The sequence below is a fragment of the Aulonocara sp. 'chitande type north' Nkhata Bay genome, linkage group LG16 (assembly GCF_057382095.1).
Source record: "Aulonocara sp. 'chitande type north' Nkhata Bay isolate Kocher_YH1m ecotype deep benthic linkage group LG16, A_spYH_male_GT1.1, whole genome shotgun sequence".
Classification (NCBI taxonomy): Eukaryota; Metazoa; Chordata; class Actinopteri; order Cichliformes; family Cichlidae; genus Aulonocara; species Aulonocara sp. 'chitande type north' Nkhata Bay.
In genome coordinates this window covers 40,592,298-40,615,744 of record NC_141359.1, presented here as the reverse complement: position 1 = coordinate 40,615,744, position 23,447 = coordinate 40,592,298, and the positions used below count along the sequence as shown (strand labels likewise).

The window sequence follows — 23,447 nt, the reverse complement described above, 5'->3', positions numbered from 1 at the left end:
AAGGGAAGCATGTATAATGTAAACAGAATTGGTCCTAGCACTGAACCCTGTGGAACTCCATAATTAACCTCAGTGTGTGAAGAGGACTCTCCATTTACATGCACAAACTGGAGTCTATTAGATAGATATGATGCAATCCACTGCAACACAGTACCTGTAAATGGCCTGCATTTGTATAGCGCTTTTCTAGTCCCAAAGTGCTTCACACTACATTCAGTCATCCACCCATTCACACACTGGCGATGGCAAGCTACATTGTAGCCACAGCTGCCCTGGGGCGCACTGACAGAGGCGAGGCTGCCGGACACTGGCGCCACCGGGCCCTCTGACCACCACAAGTAGGCAACAGGTGAAGTGTCTTGCCCAAGGACACAACAACTGAGACTGTTCAAGCCGGAGCTCGAACCGGCAACCTTCCGATTACAAGGCGAACTCCCAACTCTTGAGCCACGATCGCCCTAGCCAGCTCCCCCGCTGACCCCAGTAGGCACCCCCATACTCCGCAACCCGCCAGGGCAAGGGGGCCCAGGCCCATCCGGACCAGGGCTCAGAACAGCAGCGCCGCCCAGCCCCGCAGAGCCCAGGACAGCCCACTTGACCCCACCACAGAGAAAACTGCACCCACCCCGTCATCCACTTATCTTGCAGACTACACAAGACAATAGACGCTCAGGCTGAGATCTTCCTCCACCTCTCCTGTATCTCTCCCTCCTGCAGAGTGAGTTCTTGAAGAGAGGAGAGCTCCTGCAAGGTGTAACAACCTCCCCCACCAGTCGAAGAGCCCCCAGGTGGCTCGATGCACTGGCGGCACCCTGCGCCAGGGCTGGGCCCCCATACACCCACCCGCCCACAACCCCAGCAACATACCAACCAGGACCCAAGCCCCCGAGGCCCGGCCAGGGCCCCAGCCCAGAGACGGAGCACCCCCAGAACCTCACGCCCGTCCCGGACCCACCCAGGGGCAGCCAGGCTACCAGGTCAGTAACCCACGTCCATCAGTACAGACCCTCCCCTAGCCCCACTGCACGCAGCCACGAGGAAACCGTCACCTAAGAGCCAACAGAGCCCTTAATAGGCCATGACCGCTACCCCGGGTTGAGCCCCCCAAGGAAGATGCTCCTGGGGAACCCCCTGACGCCCTAAGCCTGTCCCTACCCCCACACTAATCACAACAGTGAAGGCGGGACAAAACTATGACCACCCACCCCCACTAGGTGATGGAGGTAATCAAAGGAGCCCAGAGCAATTGATCTGATGTGGTGGCAGAGGCTGTATCAAGACTAATGTAATCTAATAGATAATTTCTATATTGGTTAGAATTAAGATTATTTTTATTTTTCCAGTTCATGAGGACTGTTTTCTTGGCTATGCATAGGGCAGTGAAAACCATATGGGCTATATTCTTTTCTGAAGTGACATTATCTAAGCTGCCCAACAAACACACTAAGGGGGAAGTTGGAATGTTACATTTCAGACACTTCGATAAGTCTTCACATATCTCGCGCCAAAACTTCTGCACTGGTGGATGAAGGAAACGGTTTCCAAGGCCTAATCCGTGGATCGACTTCCTCGGAGGCGTGGACGTCTATCAGCAGAGAATGTACCTTCACCTATCAGCAGAGAATGTCCCTTAGTCTGTAACACAGTCAAATATATTCTCAAGTAATATTCAAGCATGCCATTCAGCGTGTTAGTACGAGCTCGGGAGCAGCTTGGGAGAACAAGAAAACAGAGACTGCTTCAGATTGTCTTCCCAAATTGACTCAACTTTATTCACAAGTACAACAGTTTATATAGAGGGTAAAATTCATGAGACAGCAGATTATCAGTTTAAACCAGTACAGACCAAGATAAGGCAGCGTCTTCCTGCCCATGGGTGAAGAAGCATCCTTTGTGTAGTTTATCAGTTCAGCTACAATTGTGATTATCTCAGCGACATATTTTCAAGGCACAAAACAAAGAGTTCTTACATTAGTGAAATCTGAAACAAACCATTTGGCCTTCAACAGGCATCTAAAAGATTAAGAAACTAATGTAGCTGAGGGAGTGATCTCTGTGGTATTTCAACCTTGTACCAGCCTGTGATTCTCACACATCAATTCTTGGGTCAAAGAGAAAAATAACTAAAACAAAGGGGCCTTATTGAATGACAGAGTTTTCCTGTATAATGTCACTATAAAACAATATCCAGTAAATGCTAACCGTAGTGCTAAAATACCTAACAGTGGACAGTACCAAAGAGCGTGGATATAATTGTCCGGTGAATTGGTTTGGCAGTGTGAGCAGTTGTTGGTAGACGTAAAGCCCATCTTGAACATCCGATGACCTGTATAGTGCACTCTATGTAATATTTTGTATTGAATTAATTGAAGACTGGGATTTCTAATTAGATGAAAGGTTTTTAAGCAAATCTGAGACCAGAAGTTTTGGTCTAAGTTAACTGATAAATCCGCTTCCCATTTTGCAATAGGAAGTGATATTGATTCATCTGTTTTAGAAAGCATTCTGTATATTTTGGATAGTAATTTGGGGGTTTTAAGAGTAAGAAATTGAACCACACTTGGTGGTGTTTGTAGTTCAACTTGACCCGGTTTAAATTTCTTTTTTACTTTTTACTTTTTTACTGTTGATATTCTAAAAATCTTTTCTTGTTGATCCCATATTGTGTAACTAGTCCGTCAAATGAAATAAATTCTGTTCCTTCTAGTATATGTTCTAAATATTTGATTCCTTTACCACTCCAATCTGGAAAGTTTATCATATTATTGTTTTGTAATATGTCAGGGTGTTCCAGATAGGTGTACGTTTGCATGGGATTAATGAAGACTCTGTCAATTTTAGAAACTCCCACCATGCTGTCAGAGAAGAGCTGATGCTGATGCGTTTGAGGCCTTAGTTTTCACCGGAGCTACAGTATCCAGAGTCGTACGTAGTGAGGAGGTGAAATTATTAACAAGATGATCGACCTCTGTTGGGGTAGCGTTCAGATAGCTGCTCTGCTCTGTGTTGGTACAGGGCATTGGAGATGATAACAGTGGGTGGATTATATTCTTAAACTTAGTTACAGCGCTTTCAGAAAGACATCTACTGTGATAAAGTCTACTCTCCACTGCTGTGTAATCAATTATTGTAAATGTAAATGTTATCAGGAAATGATCAGACAGGAGAGGGTTTTCAGGAAACACTGTTAAATGTTCAGTTTCTATGCCATATGTTAAAACAAGATCTAGAGTGTGATTAAAGTGGTGGGTGGGTTCTTTTACATTTTGAGAGAAGCCAATTGAGTCTAATAACAGACTAAATGCCATGTTGAGGCTGTCATTTTTAGCATCTACATGGATGTTAAAATCACCCACAATAATTATTTTATCTGAGCTCAGGACTAAACCAGATAAAAAGTCTGAGCAATCAGACAGAAACTCTGTGTAAGGCCCAGGTGGACGATAGATGATAACAAGTAAGACTGGTTTCTGAGTTTCACAGCTGGGGTGGACGAGGCTAAGGATCAGACTTTCAAATGAATTAAAAGTCTTTCTGGGTCTTTGGTTGATTAATAGGCTGGTGTGAAAAATTGCTGCCACACCTCCCCCTCGGCCTGTGCTTCGAGATTTCTGGTAGTTAGAATGATTCGGGGGTGTTGATTCATTTAAACTAACATAATCATCCTGCTGCAACCAGGTTTCTGTAAGGCAGAGTAAATCGATTTGTTGATCAATTATTAAGTCATGTACTGACAGGGACTTGGAGGAGAGAGACCTAATAGAATAGAATTCAACTTTATTGTCATTGCACATGCACAGGTACAGGGCAACGAAATGCAGTTTGCATCCATCCAGAAGTGCTTTAGTGATATAGATATATTACAATATATATTAGCAATAATATAGATATGTGAGTATATTACAGAAATGGGTCTATTATGGTATGTTATAATGTACACGGTATGAAGTATGTTGTGAATATTCTATAACTATAAGTATGTACAGGCTGTAGTGAGTACAAGCTATGTACAGGATATGAACAGGATATAAATATGAAAAACTATACAGAATATGAAATAAATAACTTTACAGAATCTGGGATATACAGCTATACAGAAATGGGAACTATGCAAGTTGTAAACAGTTGTAGGATTAAAAATTATCGAATGTACAGAATGATTATTTACACAGAGCTATACAGTAGTGCAGTTAAGATAAGTGAGGGTGTAGATAGTTTCTACAGAGGCTATATAAAGTGCTAGTGGTTGTGAGTGGTGGTTCAGTCCATGTTATTATTGTGTTTGAGGGTACAGTTGTCCATTGTGGGTGTGTGTATGTTCAGTCCATGAGTTTAACGTGGGTCAGATGTCAGGAGGCAGAGTTCAGGAGTCTGACAGCTGTGGGGAAGAAGCTGTTCCGGTACCTGGTGGTCTTAGTCCGGAGGCTCCTGTGGCGCCTCCCAGAGGGCAGGAGGGTGAAGAGTCCATGTGATGGGTGACTGGGGTCTTTGATGATTTTCCCAGCCCTTTTCAGACACCGCTTCCTGTAGATGTCTTTTATGGCAGGAAGTGGTGCTCCGGCGATGCGCTGGGCAGTTTTCACGACCCTCTGCAACGCCTTCCGGTCCGAGGCAGAGCAGTTCCCGTACCAGACTGTTATACAGTTGGTCAGCATGCTCTCGATGGTGCAGCGATAGAAGTTCACCAGGATGTCTGAGGACAGGTGGTTCTTCCTCAGAGTCCTCAAGAAGAAGAGGCGCTGGTGAGCCTTCTTGACCAGCTTGGAGCAGTTGGTCGTCCAGGTGAGATCCTCGGAGATGTGGACTCCCAGGAACTTGAAGCTGCTCACACGCTCCACAGCCGTCCCCTTAATGTGGATGGGTGGATGTGGGTCAGCATTCCTCCTGTAGTCCACGATGAGCTCCTTGGTCTTCTCGGTGTTAAGCAGCAGGTTGTTTCTGTCGCACCACTCAGCCAGACGATCCACCTCCTCCTTGTAGGCGGCCTCATCGTTGTCACTGATGAGGCCAATCACCGTGGTGTCATCTGCAAACTTAATGATGGTGTTGGAACCATCAGCAGGTCTGCAGTCGTGGGTGAAGAGGGAGTAGAGGAAAGGGCTCATCACACAGCCTTGTGGTACACCGGTGTTCATTGTGATGGTAGATGAGCAGCGGTTATCCAGCCGGACATGTTTGGGGCGGTTGGTCAGGAAGTCCAGTAACCATTTGCAGATGAGGGAACTGATACCCAGGTCTGTCAGTTTCCTGATGAGTTGTGAGGGGTGGATTGTGTTGAATGCTGAACTGAAGTCTATAAACAGCATTCTGGCGTAGGTGTTGTTGTTGTCCAGGTGTGAGAGGACAGAGTGCGATGGAGACTGCATCCTCTGTGCTCCTGTTCTGGCGGTATGCGAATTGGTGGGGGTCCAGGGTGGGGGGGAGACAGGATTTGAAGTGTGCTAGGACCAGTCGCTCTAAGCACTTAGTGATGATGGGGGTGAGTGCTACTGGGCGGTAATCATTGAGGCAAGATGGGTTGGAGTTTTTGGGTATCGGGACGATGGAGGTGGATTTGAAGCAGGCCGGTACCACAGCGTGGGCCAAGGACAGATTGAATATGTCTGTGAGCACTCCTGCAAGCTCCCCAGAACACGCTCTGAGAACACGCCCGGGGATGCCATCAGGGCCTGCAGCCTTGTGGACATTGATCCTGCTCAGCACCGCTCCTACATCGGTGGGGGAGAGAGTCATAGGTTGGTGGTCTGGCATCATGTCTGCTTTGGTTGTGGTTGTGGGGTTCCCTCGCTCAAAACGAGCATAAAAGTTGTTGAGCTCGTTGAGGAAGGAGACATCAGAGGATGCGGGGGAGGGTTTGGTGGTCCTGTAGTCTGTGATGGTCTGGAGTCCTTGCCACATGCGTCGGGGGTTGGAGTTGGAGAAGTGTTCTTCTACCTTCTTTTTGTAATGGTGTTTGGCTTTTTTGATGCCCTTCTTTAGATTAGCCCTGGCTGTACTGTAGGCATGTGCATCTCCTGACCTAAAGGCAGTGTTGCGGGCCTTCAGGAGGAGACGAACATCCCGGTTCATCCAAGGCTTCTGGTTGGGGTACATGGTGATCCGTTTCTGGGTGGTGACACTGTCTGTGGTTTTGGAGATGTAATCCAGTACAGATGAGGCGTACTGGTCCAGGTCTGTGTGGGTGAACATATTCCAGTCTGTGTTTTTAAATCTGTCCTGGAGCACTGCGTCTGTCCCCTCTGGCCACACTTTAATTGTCCTCACAGCAGGTTTCACACGTTGGATGAGTGGTGAATACCGAGGTGTGAGGCAACAGGGAGAGATGGTCCGATTGTCCAATGTGGGGGAGGGGTGTGGCTTTGTAGGCTCCAGCCAGGTTGGAATACACATGGTCTAAAGTCTTGTCTCCTCTGGTGTGGCAGGAGACATGTTGGTGGAATCTGGGGAGGACTGTCTTTAAGTTGGTGTGGTTGAAGTCGCCAGCAACAATAAAAGCAGCCTCGGGGTGTTTATTCTGGTGTTTGTTAATGGCTGCAGAAAGTTCTTTCATGGCTAACCTAGCATTAGCATCGGGGGGTATATACACGGCAGTGAGTATGATCGAAGTGAATTCTCTGGGGAGATAATAAGGTCTGCATTTGACCATTAAAAACTCCGCATTAGGTGAGCAGTGACTCTCAGTAGTAGTGGAGTTCATGCACCAAGCATTGTTAATATAAATGCACAAACCTCCACCTCTGGTCTTGCCGGAGTCATCTGCTAGCCTGTCGGCTCGGTGTGTGTGGCGTCCTGCTAACTCGATAGCATTGTCCGGGCAGCTGTTGTTCAACCATGTTTCGGTGAAAAACATGACATTTGAGTCCATAATCCGTCTGTTGTTAGTGATGGAGAGCCGTATCTCATCCATTTTGTTTGCCAGAGAACGGACATTGGCGAGAAAAATACTGGGTAAAGGCAGCCGGTGTGGTGTTAGCTTTAGCTTAGCCCGTAGCCCTCCGCGCCTACCTCGCCTTTGTTTACGATCTCGGCGCCGTCTGCGTGCACTTCCGCCCAGCCGGGGAGAGTGGGCAGCCTCCGGTGTTCTGGAGATCTCTGGGATGAGTCGGAGATCGGCGATAAAACTGTTGGAGTTGTGAGTCCAGATGTCCAGAAGCTCTTGTCTGCTGTAGGTCAGCAACGCACAGCAATTCTGGACGAATAATCCGGTTAAAAGTAGATAAAAAACCGCTAAATAGCAGATTCTGGAGAGACACTGAGCCTCGCGTTGTTCACGCGCCGCCATCTTGGATCTAACTATTTAATAATCCACATTTCACTGTTTTACTCTTTAGATCAGATGTGGATACTGTATTGTTCTTTCTTTGTGATTTTTTTATGTTTAAAAAATGATGGTCTTTAGTTTTAGTTTGTGTTTTGTCTGTTTGGGAGCTGACACAGTCGCTAAGCAGGGCTCTAACTAACTTTTTGCCACGGTTTGCACTGGTGTGCCTAATGTTTTCTTCTTAGGTGCACCAGTTCAAAAGTTAGGTGAACCCAAATTTTTCAACCACATTGCTTAACACCGCAGCTTTACACGTTCACTTTTTTTATTGCTGTCCATACAGACAATATTGATTTGTAAATGATTAACTAACAGTCTTGTCAACACAAAGTTCTTTATTTGGAGCACATTTCTACAAGAAAGATAAGTTACCGTAAGCAAAACCAAACAGTCAAATAAATCAGACTTTACTCAACTCATTCTTCTTGCTTCCTCCACTTCCGTACCATTGATTCAGTAATGTTGAATTCTTTGGCAGCTGCTCCATTCCCATGTTCTACTGAGTGACTGATAAATGTGCTTCGTAAGCATGTCTCTTAACTGGAGCCATTTTCGGGTCCTTATACACACACAATACGTTAATATTACGTTGAAGCATGGTATGTATTACTCCGTGAGGCTCCTGACTACAGCAGCCGTAATGCTCCAACAATCCATCAAGCGGTGCAGCTTCATAGCTTAGCAAAGTCATACTAAAACATTTTTGACAGATTTTAGAGCGCCGTGTAGCACATAAAACCGGTTCGAGGTCAGTAAGCACAACCAGAATTCATACATAAGACACACTTTTGAGGAAATGAAAGGATTTTAAGTGCATCTTATAGGCCTAAAAATACGGTACTGAAAAAGTTCTTGTGCTTAAAGTGCTTCACTGAACTCAATTTTACATTTAAAATATCTCAAGATATATAAAATAAAAAGAAAGTGTAAATTAAAAATGGCTCAAAGGCTTCGAACTGAACATCTCAATATCTGAACATCTTACCTTGGGCGTCTCAGAGGTCCCGCCCTCTCTGCTGTTGGCCACACAGAGACTTTCAGAGTTGCTGAGACCTTTTTTTGTCTACTCGAATAGCTGGTCGCACCTATGCGGTATGTTTTTCAGTCGCACCATTGAGAAATTGGTCACACTCTAGAGCCCTGCTCTAAGCGGATGGGTTTTTGGGGGGTAGCAGGAGGAGAGAAGCTGCAGAGAGGCGTGTAAGACTGCAACTCTGCTTCCTGGTCCCAACTCTGGATAGTCATATTTTGGGGGGTTTAATAAATTTGTCCATATTTCTAGAAATGAGAGCTGCTCCATCCAAAGTGGGATGGATGCCGTCTCTCCTAACAAGACCAGGTTTCCTCCAGAAGGTTTGCCAATTATCTATGAAGCCCACATCGTTTCTGGGACACCACTCAGACAGCCAGCAATTTAAGGAGAACATGCGGCTAAACATGTTACTCCTGGTCTGATTGGGGAGGGGACCAGAGAAAACTACAGAGTCCGACATTGTTTTAGCAAAGTTGCACACCAATTCAATATTGATTTTAGTGACCTCCGATTGGCGTAACCGGGTGTCATTTCTGCCGACGTGAATTATGATCTTACTGAATTTACGTTTACCCTTAGCCAGCAGTTTTAAATTTCCTTCAATGTCGCCTGCTCTGGCCCCTGGAAGACAATTGACTATGGTTGCCGGTGTCTCTAGCTTCACATGTCTGAGAACAGAATCGCCAATTACCAGAGTTTGACCCCCGGCGGGTGTGTCGCCGAGTGGGGAAAAACGGTTAGACACATAAACGGGTTGGTGGTGTACCTGGGGCTTCTGTTTAGGACTATGCTTCCTCCTCACCGTCACCCAGCCACCCTGTTTCCGTGGCTGCTTGGGACCTACGCCTGAGTAGGAACGTGCAGGAGGGACAGGTGAAAAGGCCATGCTGCTAGCTAGTTGGCTACAATCTAAGCTAGCAAATCCCTAAAGACACAGTGAGTGAATACTGTGAATATAAATTAGCGAGTACACAGATACACAGAGCATGTGCTTTGGATAAAGAACATGAAGATTACATTATAAGTTGTTATGTAAAGTTTGTAATTAACTGGCTACACTGATAAGCTACACAAAACACCGCTATGCGTGTTACATTACTGCACTAAGATCCAACACCAAGTGAAAGCCCCACTTCTACAACCCTGAAGAACACATGAATCCATGAACACTCAGGATCATCCACTATTCAAACAAAAGCTCAGACATAACGCTCGGTGGTGACATCATCACTGATGACCTCCCACTCTTCATCCAGTTTGTCACCGCCTCCATTGTTCTGGGTCATCTCCATGGTGATGGCTGGCTTGTTTTCCAACTTCCTGCTGCAGCAGATGTACATCAGCAGACCAGCAGAGATACAGTATGGACAGAAGGCCAGTAGATAACACAAGAATTTGAACTGAGTATGACTGAGAGAAAGTGGAGGAGGAGGAGTGGAAGAGGCAGTCGGAGGAGGAGAAGGGAGAGCTGTACTGGGATCAGACTCTGCAGGAGAGAGAATTGTGGTTTAGTTAGTGATTAGTCTTTTATCAGGTCTGTAGTTCATGTCTTTAAATAGGAAGTGCTGTCAGTGTGCTGACCTCTGACCCTCAAAAAGCTCTGAGGAGATCTCCAATGTTGATCAACCAAACATGAGTAGAAACCTTCATCAGATTTCTGGACATTAGTGATGAGGAGCTCTGATTGATGTTCAGAAACAACACGACTTCCTTTAAAGTAGAATTCAGCTGAATATCTGTGATTATATTCACGACTCAGGAATTTATGTCTGCATCGAAGAGTGACATTACTTCCTGCCCTCACAGGAAGTGCAGGGATCTCCAGGATTGTACCAAACCCTGATCAACAGAGACACACACAGAGTGATGTAGAGACAAAGGTACACCAACAGATCAGAGTCATACAGACATATAGAGACAGGTGGGAGCAGCTTACAGCTTGTTACTGTTACATTGATGGAGACTTCATCGCTCTGCTGTCCAGATGAGTTTTCACAGAAGAAAATCCCATTAAAGGAATCAGACATGTCGAGAACACAGAAAGAATCAAACTTCCTCCAAAAGGCTGAAGCATCTGCTCTGCAGTCCACAGTGTATCCTCTTCCAGTCCTCTTCACCAGCCATCCATCAGCTGTCTCTCCTTCATCATCAACACAACTCAGAGACACAGAAGAAGCGTAATTTTTGAAGATCTGCTGGAGGTTTGGACTGACCTGCAGAGAGACTGAGCACAGACACACAGTAAATGTATTTGTGATCTTTTGGAGTCTCTGATTGTTTTCACTTCAACTCACCTGCAGAAACAGCCAGTGCAGACAGCAGCAGCACACACACACCTGCAACAGGACACAGGTCAGTAAAGGTCAGAGGTCACTGAAGGTCAGGTGGATCAGCTGCTTCACGCTCATTTAAAGAAACCAAAAACTCCCAGCATTCATTCATCAACTGTCCTTCAACTGGACCTGGACTCACTCTGGTTCCTCAGTCAGTGGATGGATGGATGATGGGTGGATGATGATGGATGGGTGGATGTAGGAGCTGTGTTTGACTCACCGAGGAGCAGAGAGACAGCTGGAGTCTTCATGTCGTCCGGATGCTGACTGAACATCAGTTTGAGCAGTGAGACACCTTCAGCTTCACCACTTCCTGTTAGCAGGGAAGTAAAATACCATATGTGGCACAAGTCCTTGCATTCTGCATTTAAGTAGAATTACAGATACTTTTGTTAGAAAATACTCCTTAAAGTACTTATGATTCTTCTTTACTCAAGTACAGGGTCAGAAATGTACTCAAGGTATAGAATAGAATAGAATAGAATAGAATAGAATAGAATAGAATAAACCTTTATTATCCCACAGATGAGAAATTTCGGTGTTCCAGAGCTCTTACAGCACAGGAAAATAAAATATAAAAGGAAGACACAAGGTCCTATAAATATAGGCAGCCAAAGTTCATATATACAGGTACAGAATATGTATAGAAAAATTGAGAAAATCTACAGAGCTATCTATAAAATGTACAGTAAACAAACAGGCTGGTGAGTAAGATGACCAAAAGAATTTTTTAAACTGCATTATAGAGTCTGACAGCTGCTGTAAGCACTCCTTCCTACACTGTGGGTGTAAAAGTCCACTGCTGAACGAGCTGCTCAGGACTCAGGACAAACAAGTTTGAGTCTGAAAAACTGAATATGAAACAAGCAAAGCTCAATACTAAACAATATATAACTTATATAAACGTATATATAACTTAATATTGCACATATGCAAAATCGAAATTCCAATTAAAAAACACATCAGTGGAATTCATTTCTTAAATAAAAATTGTATTTGCAGCCTTCTGAATTAAATTTTATCATTTTATCATTTATCAAATTTTCATCATATTCTCCCACCTGTCCAGAAAGCTCCTGTTTTCTGCCTTTCTTTCTGCCATTTTGGGATAGGTAGCATGGCAATATTTGCATGGTTGCTATGACTATGGTCAACAGAGGAGAGGGTGCTAATGGGTCCTGTCGTGACTGACGTGCCAAAACACCAACAGAACATTCTGGGAATTGTAGTATTAGCAGTACATGAACTGTATAATACCAGCAGACCAGCTCTAATAGTAATTTTGTATGGCTTCGCGGGCCAAATGTAATTAGGCTACGGGCCAAATTTGGCCCGCGGGCCAGAGTTTGACACCTATGCACTAGCAGATCCATAACTATGAGAGCAAAACTAATCAGTGTGCACATTTCACACAGTTTGCATAATTTTTCTTGCACTCTTTCTCTTTGTGCAGAGTGAGACTATTTCTGGGCACATACACATTAGTAAATGAAGTGAATGAGCGAGTGAGTGTAGGAGCTCGGTTTGACTCAGAGACCGATGGAAACATCAGTCTGAGCCGCCGACAGGACTGCATAGTGAAGTAGTTCTGTCCCCCACCCCGAACACGACAGGGCAATAGATGCTGCAGCTCCTCCTGGTGGATGGTAGAGGAGCTGTCTGTCCCCAAAATTAAAGGTTTCATTTACTTTTAGTCTTTCACTCAGTTGTCATTTTTTACTACATGATTTATTTTCCAGCAGAAAAACAGCAGATCTTAGTTTCCTCAGGTTCAGTCACATCTATCATCACACTGATAAGCACTAAACTGTCTCTGTGTGACTCTGTCTGTCTCTGTTGGTCTCTTACCCTTCCTGTGAAGGTGGGAGTGCTGTCCTCAGCTGCAACTGATTTCTTCTGATTTCTTCATTAATAGAAGTCTTCTTCTATCTGCTTTTTTAATCCAAATCAGAGCTTATCATCACTAATGTGGTGAATGTCTGTACTCGCGTTCTTCAAATTTTCTTTGAAGTTTCGAGGGCCAGAGGCGAGGACACTGACATCACTTCCTGTTTACATCCATGAATTAACCTGTTGACCTGATAATAAAGTGATCATTGACTGAGCTATCTTCCTCATCTCTCCTGCAGAGCTGCCTCATACCTCCTCTTCCTCCCCTCCTATCATCCCCGTGTCTGTCTATTCTGCCATCTAGTGGCCTTCTATGTGTACTGAACACAGACTGTTCTGCTAGTGCCCATCTGCTGCAGCAAGAAGACAGAAAACAATGGGCAACTTTAAACCCTTTTAGAGGATGCTTATCAGAGGATTTTTAAAAATTACTCTAGTAAGAGTAACAATAATCATGTATTTTAGTATTATTTTCCTAAGTTTTCTTCTAATGTGCACCTGCAGCAACTCTGAAAATGGATTAGAGGAAAAGGATGGATGATGGATAGATGGATGGATGGAGGGATGTGTAACGGAGTTACAAATACATCTGGAAAAACATGCACTTACCTGTTCTTAATTATTATTTTAAGTGTAAATTTTATCATTTTTTAAATTTTATTTTATTTTGAAAACCAAGAAACCGGATCTCACCCTAGTGTTTAGAAGCTGCTAAGGCTTCCGCTCCTCACAGCGCGCGTTTGCACTGTGAGGGTAAGTTCTGTAATGAAAGGCTCTGGCATTTTTATGGTTTCTGGTGTGAATGTTGGTACATAAGTTGTACATGTCGATGCATATAGGTTCATATTGATGTTAGAAAGTTTCTGTGTAACCGAAACAAAGGCTGGTTGCTGTTAAACAGTGTTTCTGCCGTATTTATGCTCTTTGGCAGTAAGCTTTTGTCAGCCCCCTAGTGGTTGCTGCGCATAGCAGGAAATGTGTTTGGATTTACTGTTTTTCTGTGCTTTTTGTGATGTTGTTTTACATTGTATGAGATACAATTGCTGGTACCATCAGAAGACACCTGTTGAGTGTGTTTTATGTCTTCTGCAGGTACGTGAGCTTGTTAACAGTCATTTTGTCTGTAAAGCACAAGCAAGTGAAGATGTAATGCGCTATTGTTAATTTGTCCACTAGAGGGCAATGATTAGCCGGTGATACTGTTTACTGAGACTTCTGTAACCTGTTATTTTGTTTTATACGGCTGTGAAATGGATTTTTATTAGTCATAAGATTTTTTTTTTGTATACAAGTTCAGTGTGACAGACTGTAAAATGGGAGAAATTATTATTTTCCAATTTTTCTTTATTAAAAAGTTAATTGTAAGTCTGTCAAGACAGCGCGCGTTTGCACTGTGAGGGAGATACAATTGCTGGTACCATCAGAAGACACCTGTTGAGTGGGGTCAGCGGGGGAGCTGGCCCCAGGGAGGGGTCACTTGCCCCTCCCTTCCTTCCCTCCCCATCTCCAGCTGCCTCCCTCTTCCCGCTCCACCACAACCACCCACACATGCAGGGCCTTGGAGTAGGGGTATGTCACCAGGGTGCAGAGGAGGCTACCCCCCCCCCCCCCCTCTGTCCCCTTCTGGCTGCCTCTGCCTCAATTTTATCCCACAACTTAGACATTCACAGTACTCACACTCTCATTACACATACATATAGGATCTTGGGGGTGGGCACGATACACGGAGTCCAAAGTACCATCAGGGTGTACAACCCACCCCTGGTGTCGTTGCCCACCTCTCAATTTTAAATACACATAGACATTGAGGGCTAGCAGGAGGGACCATGCGCTTACCTGCTGCTCTCTGGCAGGTAGCTCCAAGCCCTCCTGGGTTTTAAATGCACCTTAGAACACACATGCATCAACACTACAATGAGCGGGTGGAGGGAGGTTTGGAGTCTTCTCTCACCCCCATTCTCTGCGGCCTGCTGGAGCGGGGGGGCTAGGAGGAGGAGTTGGCCGTCCGACTGCGGTCTGGAGTGTGGAGCCTTCCTGCTGCTGCGGAGTCGGGGCGGTCTGCCTCCCCCCACCGCAGGGAAAAGGGAAACACCACCTGGGTCTGGGTGCAGTTCCCCCCTCCAGGGGCGGGGGCACCTAGACCCGGTTTGTAGAGTACGCTTGGGGAGTGTGATCGTGTGTACAACGTCTCTTTATGTCTGTCTCCACGTTGGTTGAGTGTGGAGTAAGTGCATATGAGAGCATGAGGGTGGGAATGGATGTTTGTGTCTGTGTGTGCCTGTATGTCTGTGTCTATATGTCAGGTTGGGTATCAGACGCCACCTCTCTGGGGACATCTCAGGCCCTCCAAGGTTTGGAGGCCTATCTCCCCCTACCACCACTTCCCCTGCCAGTGGCGGACTCCCTCAGACATCGGTGCGTTGGTGGTTCTTTGTGTCCGGGGATGGGCGTCCAGGTACACACCGGCTCACTCCTTGGCGGCCGCTTATCGGGGCCTGGAGCCTGGGGCTCGCTCGGGCCACTTCGGAGGTGGGGTGCCCCCGGCCTCTCGGCCTGGGGCTCGGTCACTCAGGCACAGCTGGCTGCCGGCGGAGCTCACGGGCGCGTCACTGCAACTCCCCCTGGCTTCTGCTCCGCGGCTGCTGAGTGAGCCCTCATCTGGGACTCTCCTCAGCTCTTTCCGGGACAGTGGCGCAGCTGCCCCTCTGTTGGTCTTCCTTGGTCTCTTGTGTTCTGGGGGCCTCTGGATGTCTGGAGTTTTGATCTCCTCCACACCTGCTTCACGCCCTGGAGGACGGGGCTGTGGCCCCCCCACACCCTCTAGCAGATTATTACATGAAGGAACCTTTTAAAAAACAAAAAACAAGCGCGTCCATGCTCACAGGTAGGGCTGCTCGATTATGGCAAAAATGATAATCACGATTATTTTCACTGAAATTGAGATCTCGATTATTTGACGATATTTATTTAACCCTTTAAGACCTCTTTGCTTAGGCTGCTGCCCCCGCGACCCGGCCCCGGACAAAGCGGATGAAGATGGATGGATGGATGGATGGACCTACTATAGAACCAAGTCCGCCAGAGCTTATATTATTTTTTTACATGTTGTAGTGCCATTTATGGGAGCATTTCAAGTTGCTATACAACTGTTATAGCCCATATTTTAATAATATGTATGCATTAAGTCCATAGTAACTACATTAATTGCAAAAAAGTGCAATAAACTACAAAAAACAAATTGAAAATCGTTTTTGTTTTTTTTACATATATTTCTACTTGGAGAAATTTAAGAGGTTTGTCCCTCAAAACTTTAAATACAAAAAAGTTGCAAAAAATAGTTTACAACAGGAAATTTATTTTGAGTGTCTTCATAGTTTTATTTTGGAGATACACCAATTTTTATATACACTGCAGGAAAAACGAAAAAACAATCCTATGATGCAAATTTGCAAAGAAAACAGCATGTGCATCAAAATAAACTATTTCCAGCAGTGCAATTCGAGTTCTAAGCATCCCAGCAACTATTCAGAAAAGTCAAACATGACCAGTATAGGCTTTTAAGGCCTACAAGTAAAAAACTACATTTCCGCGAAAATGACGTCACTTCCGGTTTTGGCCAGGAAATGGCGGACATGTGATAGTTCGCGCTGACGTCTGTTTCACGGTGGGAAGTGTTAAGAACAGCTGATCGGCGAAGCGTGTTTCTGGAATATTATGCTTTTGTTCCTGCAAGCGCTTTTTATGCAATTTTTGCAAAGCTTTTTGTGGAAGGAAACCGTGACCGAGGACAAGCTGATGGCATCAGTGTAAGTACAACTCCTCCGGTTTCATATGGTAAATGGCCTGTATTTATATAGCGCTTTACTAGTCCCTAAGGACCCCAAAGCGCTTTACACATCCAGTCATCCACACATTCACACACTGGTGATGGCAGCTACATTGTAGCCACAGCCACCCTGGGGCGCACTGACAGAGGCGAGGCTGCCGGACACTGGCGCCACCGGGCCCTCTGACCACCACCAGTAGGCAACGGGTGAAGTGTCTTGCCCAAGGACACAACGACCGAGACTGTCCGAGCCGGGGCTCGAACCGGCAACCTTCCGATTACAAGGCGAACTCCCAACTCTTGAGCCACGATCGCCCATATGCAAAACAAATTATTGTGCTAGCTTACGCGGTTCCGGTTCTACAGGGATTTAAAAATAGTTACACAAAACGGAGCGTGCTGCTCTGACCGGCTTTAAAGGATTAACAATGACTTTAAAAAATAATATAACATAGTGTGCAACACCACTGAAGTTTTTTTTTACCTGTCTTTTCAACCAACGGCAGTCACTCTCCAAATAACTCCTGCTTAGCTTTCCGAGCTTCCCTCGGGTCCTCTTAATCAGCGGTCTCCAACCTTTTTTGCGCCACGACCGGTTTATGCCCGACAATATTTTTACGGACCGGCCTTTAAGGTGTCGCGGATAAACGAGGGAGGGGCTAATAATCGGCTCACTCATTTTTAATGATCGTTGAAAGCCCAGATCGTAATCGTGATTAAAATTCGATTAATTGAGCAGCCCTACTCACAGGTGTACACACGGGTGATCACACCCACAAACTACACCCTTTTTGGCTCCTACCTCAAAGCACACTGTGTTCTGTTGATCCTATGTGCTGCACAATAATGTTTAACATTTAGTATTTACTGTCATATTCCCATATATCATTGTGATGTTGTTTATTCTATTACTCTTGTTCTCTTCTGCTTGCTTTCTTTTTTCTTTCTCAGCAGGTGATCCAGGTGATTGATATATGCATTTTTTTTTCTCTGCCCGTTCTGTTGGTTTTTGTCTTTTGCCCTTCTCCCCCGTCCCTCTTCTCAGCTGTTTCTCTTTCCCTCTTTCTTTCTCCCCTTCTTTCCCCCAGTCAAGTCTGTCCCGTATTCAGTAAGTGAAAATAAAATAAACAATAAAAGGTGAATCAAATGGACCATTACGGCAAGGCTGGGATGGTCAGTTTGGTAAAGTAAATCCGTTGGGCATCTTTCTTTGCCTTTAGACAACAATTCTGATGGCAAAAGAGCCAAACGGGACAGGCCAAAAAAACAAAAAAACAAAACAAAAAAAAAAACAGTCATTTTGTCTGTAAAGCACAAGCAAGTGAAGATGTAATGCGCTATTGTTAATTTGTCCACTAGAGGGCAATGATTAGCCGGTGATACTGTTTACTGAGACTTCTGTAACCTGTTATTTTGTTTTATACGGTTGTGAAATGGATTTTTATTAGTCATAAGATTTTTTTTTGTATACAAGTTCAGTGTGACAGACTGTAAAATGGGAGAAATTATTATTTTCCAATTTTTCTTTATTAAAAAGTTAATTGTAAGTCTGTCAAGACAGCGCGCGTTTGCACTGTGAGGGAGATACAATTGCTGGTACCATCAGAAGACACCTGTTGAGTGTGTTTTATGTCTTCTGCAGGAATAAACTGTGAAAAGCCAACCTTTCTGAGCGTCTGTGATTTTTGAAGAGCTGGAAGTGTTACAGATGGACGATGGATAATGGATGGATGGATGATGGATGGATTTTGCCAACGCAGGTTTAAATGTCCAGTGTTGTTGATATCACGATGTTACGGTACAGAGCAATGTTGCTGCCTCACACACATGTTTGTCATTAATAATTAAGACGTGTGTTGCAGCAGATAAAGAGATGTTTCATGATGCTAATCATAACAGATTTAAACACTCTTTACCTGCAACACAGCAAGTTGGAAATTGTTCTGATAATGAGGGATAATTTCAGTGTCTGTTGTTACGTTTCGGTGTGTCAGTGTTTTGTTTTTGCATGACTTATGTATTTCCTGCTTTACTTTGAAAGTCTGTGTTATCTTAGTGTTCAGTTTACGTTTCCCTGTCTCGTCAGTTCTAATTTGCCCCAGCTGTGTTTCCCTCCTGTTGTCCATTTTCCTGATTGCTCCCTCTATGTATTTAAGCCTTGTGTTTCAGTGTGTCATGGTCGCGATCTCCCCCGTGTTGTAAATAGTTTGGTGTTTTGTTGTGAATAAATAGTGTGTTGTAAATAGATTTGTCAATATTTTCGTCATGGGATTTTTCGTTTTGGGATTTTGGTGGAGAGCTTTAGTTTGTTTCTCGTGTGGGGTTTGTGTGTGTTTTTTTTCTTTATTTTTACTTTTTTTCGTGTTGCACTCCGGTTGCCTAGGCCGGGGTGTAACATATGGGGGCTCGTCCAATCGCTGAGGGGTCCGAGGACCGCTTCAGCCGTCTGTCTTCGCTGGAGGGTCCGAGGGCCGGTCCAGCCTTCATCCGCCTTCGCTGGAGGGTCCGAGGGACCGCTCCAGCCTCCGTCTGTCTTCGCTGGAGGGTCCGTGGGACCGCTCCACACTTCATCCGCCTTCGCTGGAGGGTCCGTGGGACCGCTCCAGCCTTCATCTGCCTTCGCTGGAGAGTCCGAGGGACCGCTCCGGCCTTCGTCTGCTGGAGGGTCAGTGGGACCGCTCCAGCCTTCGTCAGCCTTCGTTTGTCTTCGCTGGAGGGTCCGAGGGACCGCTCCAGCCTTCGTCGTCTGCTGGAGGGTCAGTGGGACCGCTCCAGCCTTCATCAGCCTTCGTCCGTCTTCGCTGGAGGGTCCGTAGGAGGGACCGCTTCAGCCTTCGTCCGCCTTCGCTGGAGGGTCCGAGGCACCGCTCCGGCCTTCGTCTGCCTTCGCTGGAGGGTCCGAGGGACCGCTCCAGCCTTTGTCGTCGCTGGAGGGTCCGTGGGACCGCTCCAGCCTTCATCCGCCTTCGCTGGAGGGTCCGAGGGACCGCTCCAGCCTTCGTCGTCTGCTGGAGGGTCAGTGGGACCGCTCCAGCCTCCATCAGCTTCGTCTGCCTTCATCCGCCTTCGCTGGGGGGAGGGTCCGTGGGACCGCTCCAGCCTTCGTCGTCTGCTGGAGGGTCAGTGGGACCGCTCCAGCCTCCATCAGCTTCGTCTGCCTTCGTTTCAGCCTTCGTTTGTCTGCATCAAACTTTTCACTTGGGGTTACATGTTTGATTTTTGGGTAGGGGGAAATGTTACGTTTCGGTGTGTCAGTGTTTTGTTTTTGCATGACTTATGTATTTCCTGCTTTACTTTGAAAGTCTGTGTTATCTTAGTGTTCAGTTTACGTTTCCCTGTCTCGTCAGTTCTAATTTGCCCCAGCTGTGTTTCCCTCCTGTTGTCCATTTTCCTGATTGCTCCCTCTATGTATTTAAACCCTGTGTTTCAGTGTGTCATGGTCGCGATCTTCCCCCCGTTGTAAATAGTTTGACGTCTTGTGTTTGGTGATGTAAATAAATGTCGTTTCTTGCTTTAAATCTCGTTTTGGGATTATTTTTGTGGAAGCCCGTATTAGTTTTTTCTCGTGTGTTTTTGCCTTATTTTTACTTTTTTCGTGTTGCACTCCGGTTGCCTAGGCCGGGGTGTAACACTGTTAATTTATATTTTATTCTCTAAAGCTTATCAAAGCCATTAGTTAGTGTAGTTTAATCACCAGAAATTATGAGCTGAAGTTAACTCTCTGAGTAAGTGAGAGAGAATTCCTAACAAACACAATGTGATGAAAGTGGAGCAGAGAAGAAGAAATAGAAAGGTTCGCCTTGTTTTCACTGTGGACAGTCTCGGTCGTTAGAGGAAGATTTGAGAAGTTTTGTTTCTCCTCAGAAAGGATTTCATCCAGCGTGGCTAAGGCCAGAACTCATTTACAGCTGAGGTGTTCTCTCTCTCCTGACTAAAAACTCATCAAAGCTGGCAGTAGATATTTAGCAACAGTTTAGATTGCATTACTTTAATTTTTTAGTTTTACTTTTTTTATTTTAAATTGTAAAACGATCTGACTGATTTGTGATTATGATCGTCTCTTCTGATTCCATACAGGGCAGCTGTGGCTACAACTGTAGCCTTCACCAGTGTGTGAATGTGAGAGTGAATGAATAGTGGTATTGTAAAGCGCTTTGAGGGGTCCCGAAAAGCGCTATATAAATGCAATCTATTATTATTATTATTATTATTATTATTAACTGTTTGAGCTCTTTGCTTAAATAAAATATTGTATCTGCCATTAAAGTCAGTTTTGAGGAGGTTCTTATTGAACTCTGCTATTGCCGGTCCCAAGCCCGGATGAGAAAGGAGGAGGGTTGGGCGTGGGGCTAGCAACCCCACCCTGTAAAAACTCCAACTGCTACGGAAACAGCAAGTGAATTTCATTATCGACTATGGAATATGGAATGTACGGACTCTGTACCAAACAGGTAAATTGGCCCAGCTTCTATATGAATTTGACTCGTACCATATGGACATCTTGGGCATCTCAGAAATGCGATGGGCAGGAAGCGGGAAGATGGTTAGTGATGGAAAGATGGTGCTCTACTCTGGCCATGCCCAAGACCATGCACGTGGCGTGGGCTTCATCCTCTCGCAACGTGCAACAACATTATTGCTGGCCTGGAAGCCCATTTCAGACCGCCTAATCTTGGCTCGTTTCCAAGCTAGGCATGTGAAAGTCACAATTCTTCAAGTATACGCTCCAACAGAAGAGGCTGACGATACTGACAAGATGGGTTCTATGCGATGCTCCAGGATCCATGATTTGCTGATCGTGGGCGGAGATTTCAACGCGTAAATAAGCAGTAACCGGGACGGCCTGGAATCAGCTATCGGCCCGTTTGGAATTGCAGCAATGACAAATGAAAACGGTGGGCGGCTGATCTCGTTCTGTGTGGCAAACCGGCTGACCATCAAGAACACCTTCTTCGGCCACAATCGGATACACAAGGCGACGTGGAAGGCCCCCGGTGGCGGATATACAAGCGAGATCGACTACATCTGCATATCATCCCGCTGGGCATCCACCATTAGCGATGTTAGAGTGTGGCGTGGAGCCGACATTGACTCTGATCACTACCTGCTAATTGCCAAATGTAAACTTCACCTGAAGAGCCTCCAACCACGACTGCAGCGGCCAAGTCCTTTTAACGTTCAACGCCTAAAAACGCAAATACGGCAGCGGAATTTCAACTCGAATTGAGAAACCGCTTCCAGCTCCTTGCTGCAGAAGGAAATAACAACAAAAATCCAGATACACTCTGGGATGAGCTAAAAGAGGCTGTGGTCGGTGCAGCAGAATTGAAGATTGGTCACCGACGGGGAGGCTTTAAGGAGCGCTGGATCTCCGACCGTTCATGGGAACTTACAGATCAACGTCGCTTGGCAAAGTCAGTTCGGGACCAGGTGGCCTTTGACTCACCAGCGTGAGAGGGCCATGGCCACCTACCAAGACCTTGCCCGACAGGTCAAACGCAGCTGCCGGCATGAAAAGCGTGAATGGATCGAAGCTAAAGGCATCGAAGCCCAAGAAGCAGCCGATCGGAACGATACCCGAACCTTATATCGCATTGTACGAGATCTAACTGGGGCTCGTGGTGGCCGCGGTGTTCCAATCCAAGACAAAAATGGACATGTCCTCCTTACTGCAGCTGAACAAGACCAACGATGGGTCGAACACTTCCGCGATACTCTGAACCAACCTGAGCCACCCCAACGGTTCGAGACCGAAGACCTGGCACCTTCCATGGATCTTCTTCCTGTCGATATTGGACAAATCACCATCACCATCACATCCGACTCCTCAAGAGTGGAAAGGCCGCAGGCCTGGACGAAATCCTCGCCGAAATGCTGAAGCATGATGGACCCCATCTTGAAGCCGCCCTTACAAGACTCCTAAACGCCTGCTGGTCAACATCACATGTACCCGATGATTGGACAAAAGGCACCATCATCAAACTTCCAAAAAAAGGTGATTTGGGTGACTGTAACAACTGGCGGGGCATCACGTTGCTGTCAGTACCCGGGAAAGTGTTTTGCCTCGCTCTTTTGAATCGGCTACGACACGCAGTGAACGAACGATTGCGAGAAGAGCAGGCTGGGTTTCAGAGTGGCCGGTCATGCGTCGAGCAAATCTTCACCCTCCGCATGATCATTGAACAAACATTGGAATACCAAAGGAAGATTTCTATTAATTTCATTGACTTCGAGAAGGCTTTTGACAGCGTCCACCGGCCGACTCTATGGGCAATCCTACGCCACTATGGAGTCCCTCAGCAGTTTGTAGATGCCTTGCGTTGTCTCGACTCCAACTCCCGTTGCTGCGTCCGGACAGATGACGGCTGCACATATTTCTTCAAGACAAGTCCGACAAGGATGCATGCTATCCCCTTTCCTCTTCCTGTTGGTAATTGACTTCATCATGCGACGATCAGTTGACCAAGCTGGCATCGGTGTGCCCTGGCACGAAGCGCGTAATCTCACTGACTTGGACTTCGCAGATGACATCGCCCTGCTGGGCTCGACTCAGGAAGACCTCCAAAAGTTGACCGCGGCCCTGCAGAGGGAGGCGACGAAAGTTGGATTAAGAATCAGCGCCAAAAAAACCAAGGTACTCCGAGTTGGCTATGCACATGCCCGCATTCCTGTCATGATCAGCCAACAATGTGCTGAAGAGGTGGAGAATTTTACATATCTTGGCAGCATCATCTCGAATGACGGGGTCTCTGATCGGGATGTCGACGCCAGAGTAGGGAAGGCAGTTGGTGTCCTGCGACATCTCCAACCTATTTGGAACTCGACCTCCCTGAATGTAAGGGTCAAGATCAGACTACTGAACTCTATCGTCTTCCCTACTGCACTTTACGCTAGTGAAACCTGGTGCTCAACAAGTGCAATTATTCAACACCTGAACGTGCTTCAACAACGTGGCCTGTGGCGAATCCTGAGAATTTCCTACCGGGACCGAATAACAAATGAGGAGGTCCTACGAAGAGCAGGCACCCGCCCATTAGCCGATGT

The 23,447-nt window shown here is 46.0% G+C and overlaps 1 protein-coding gene and 1 pseudogene across 1 annotated transcript; one reads left to right on the top strand and one right to left on the bottom strand.

Moving 5' to 3' along the window:
• Nucleotides 1-7,671: 7,671 nt before the first annotated feature.
• On the bottom strand, nt 7,672-11,020 carry LOC147312137 (uncharacterized). The gene is made up of 5 exons (XM_086266750.1): nt 10,908-11,020; nt 10,649-10,690; nt 10,291-10,578; nt 9,936-10,193; nt 7,672-9,840 (listed from the first exon to the last, which is right to left on the bottom strand). Exons 1-5 carry the CDS (start codon nt 10,960-10,962, stop codon nt 9,554-9,556), a joined length of 930 nt encoding a protein of 309 aa, XP_086122876.1. The 5' UTR covers nt 10,963-11,020; the 3' UTR covers nt 7,672-9,553.
• A 9,703-nt stretch (nt 11,021-20,723) lies between these two features.
• Nucleotides 20,724-22,281, top strand: LOC147312136 (uncharacterized; annotated as a pseudogene).
• The last annotated feature ends 1,166 nt before the right edge of the window (nt 22,282-23,447 follow it).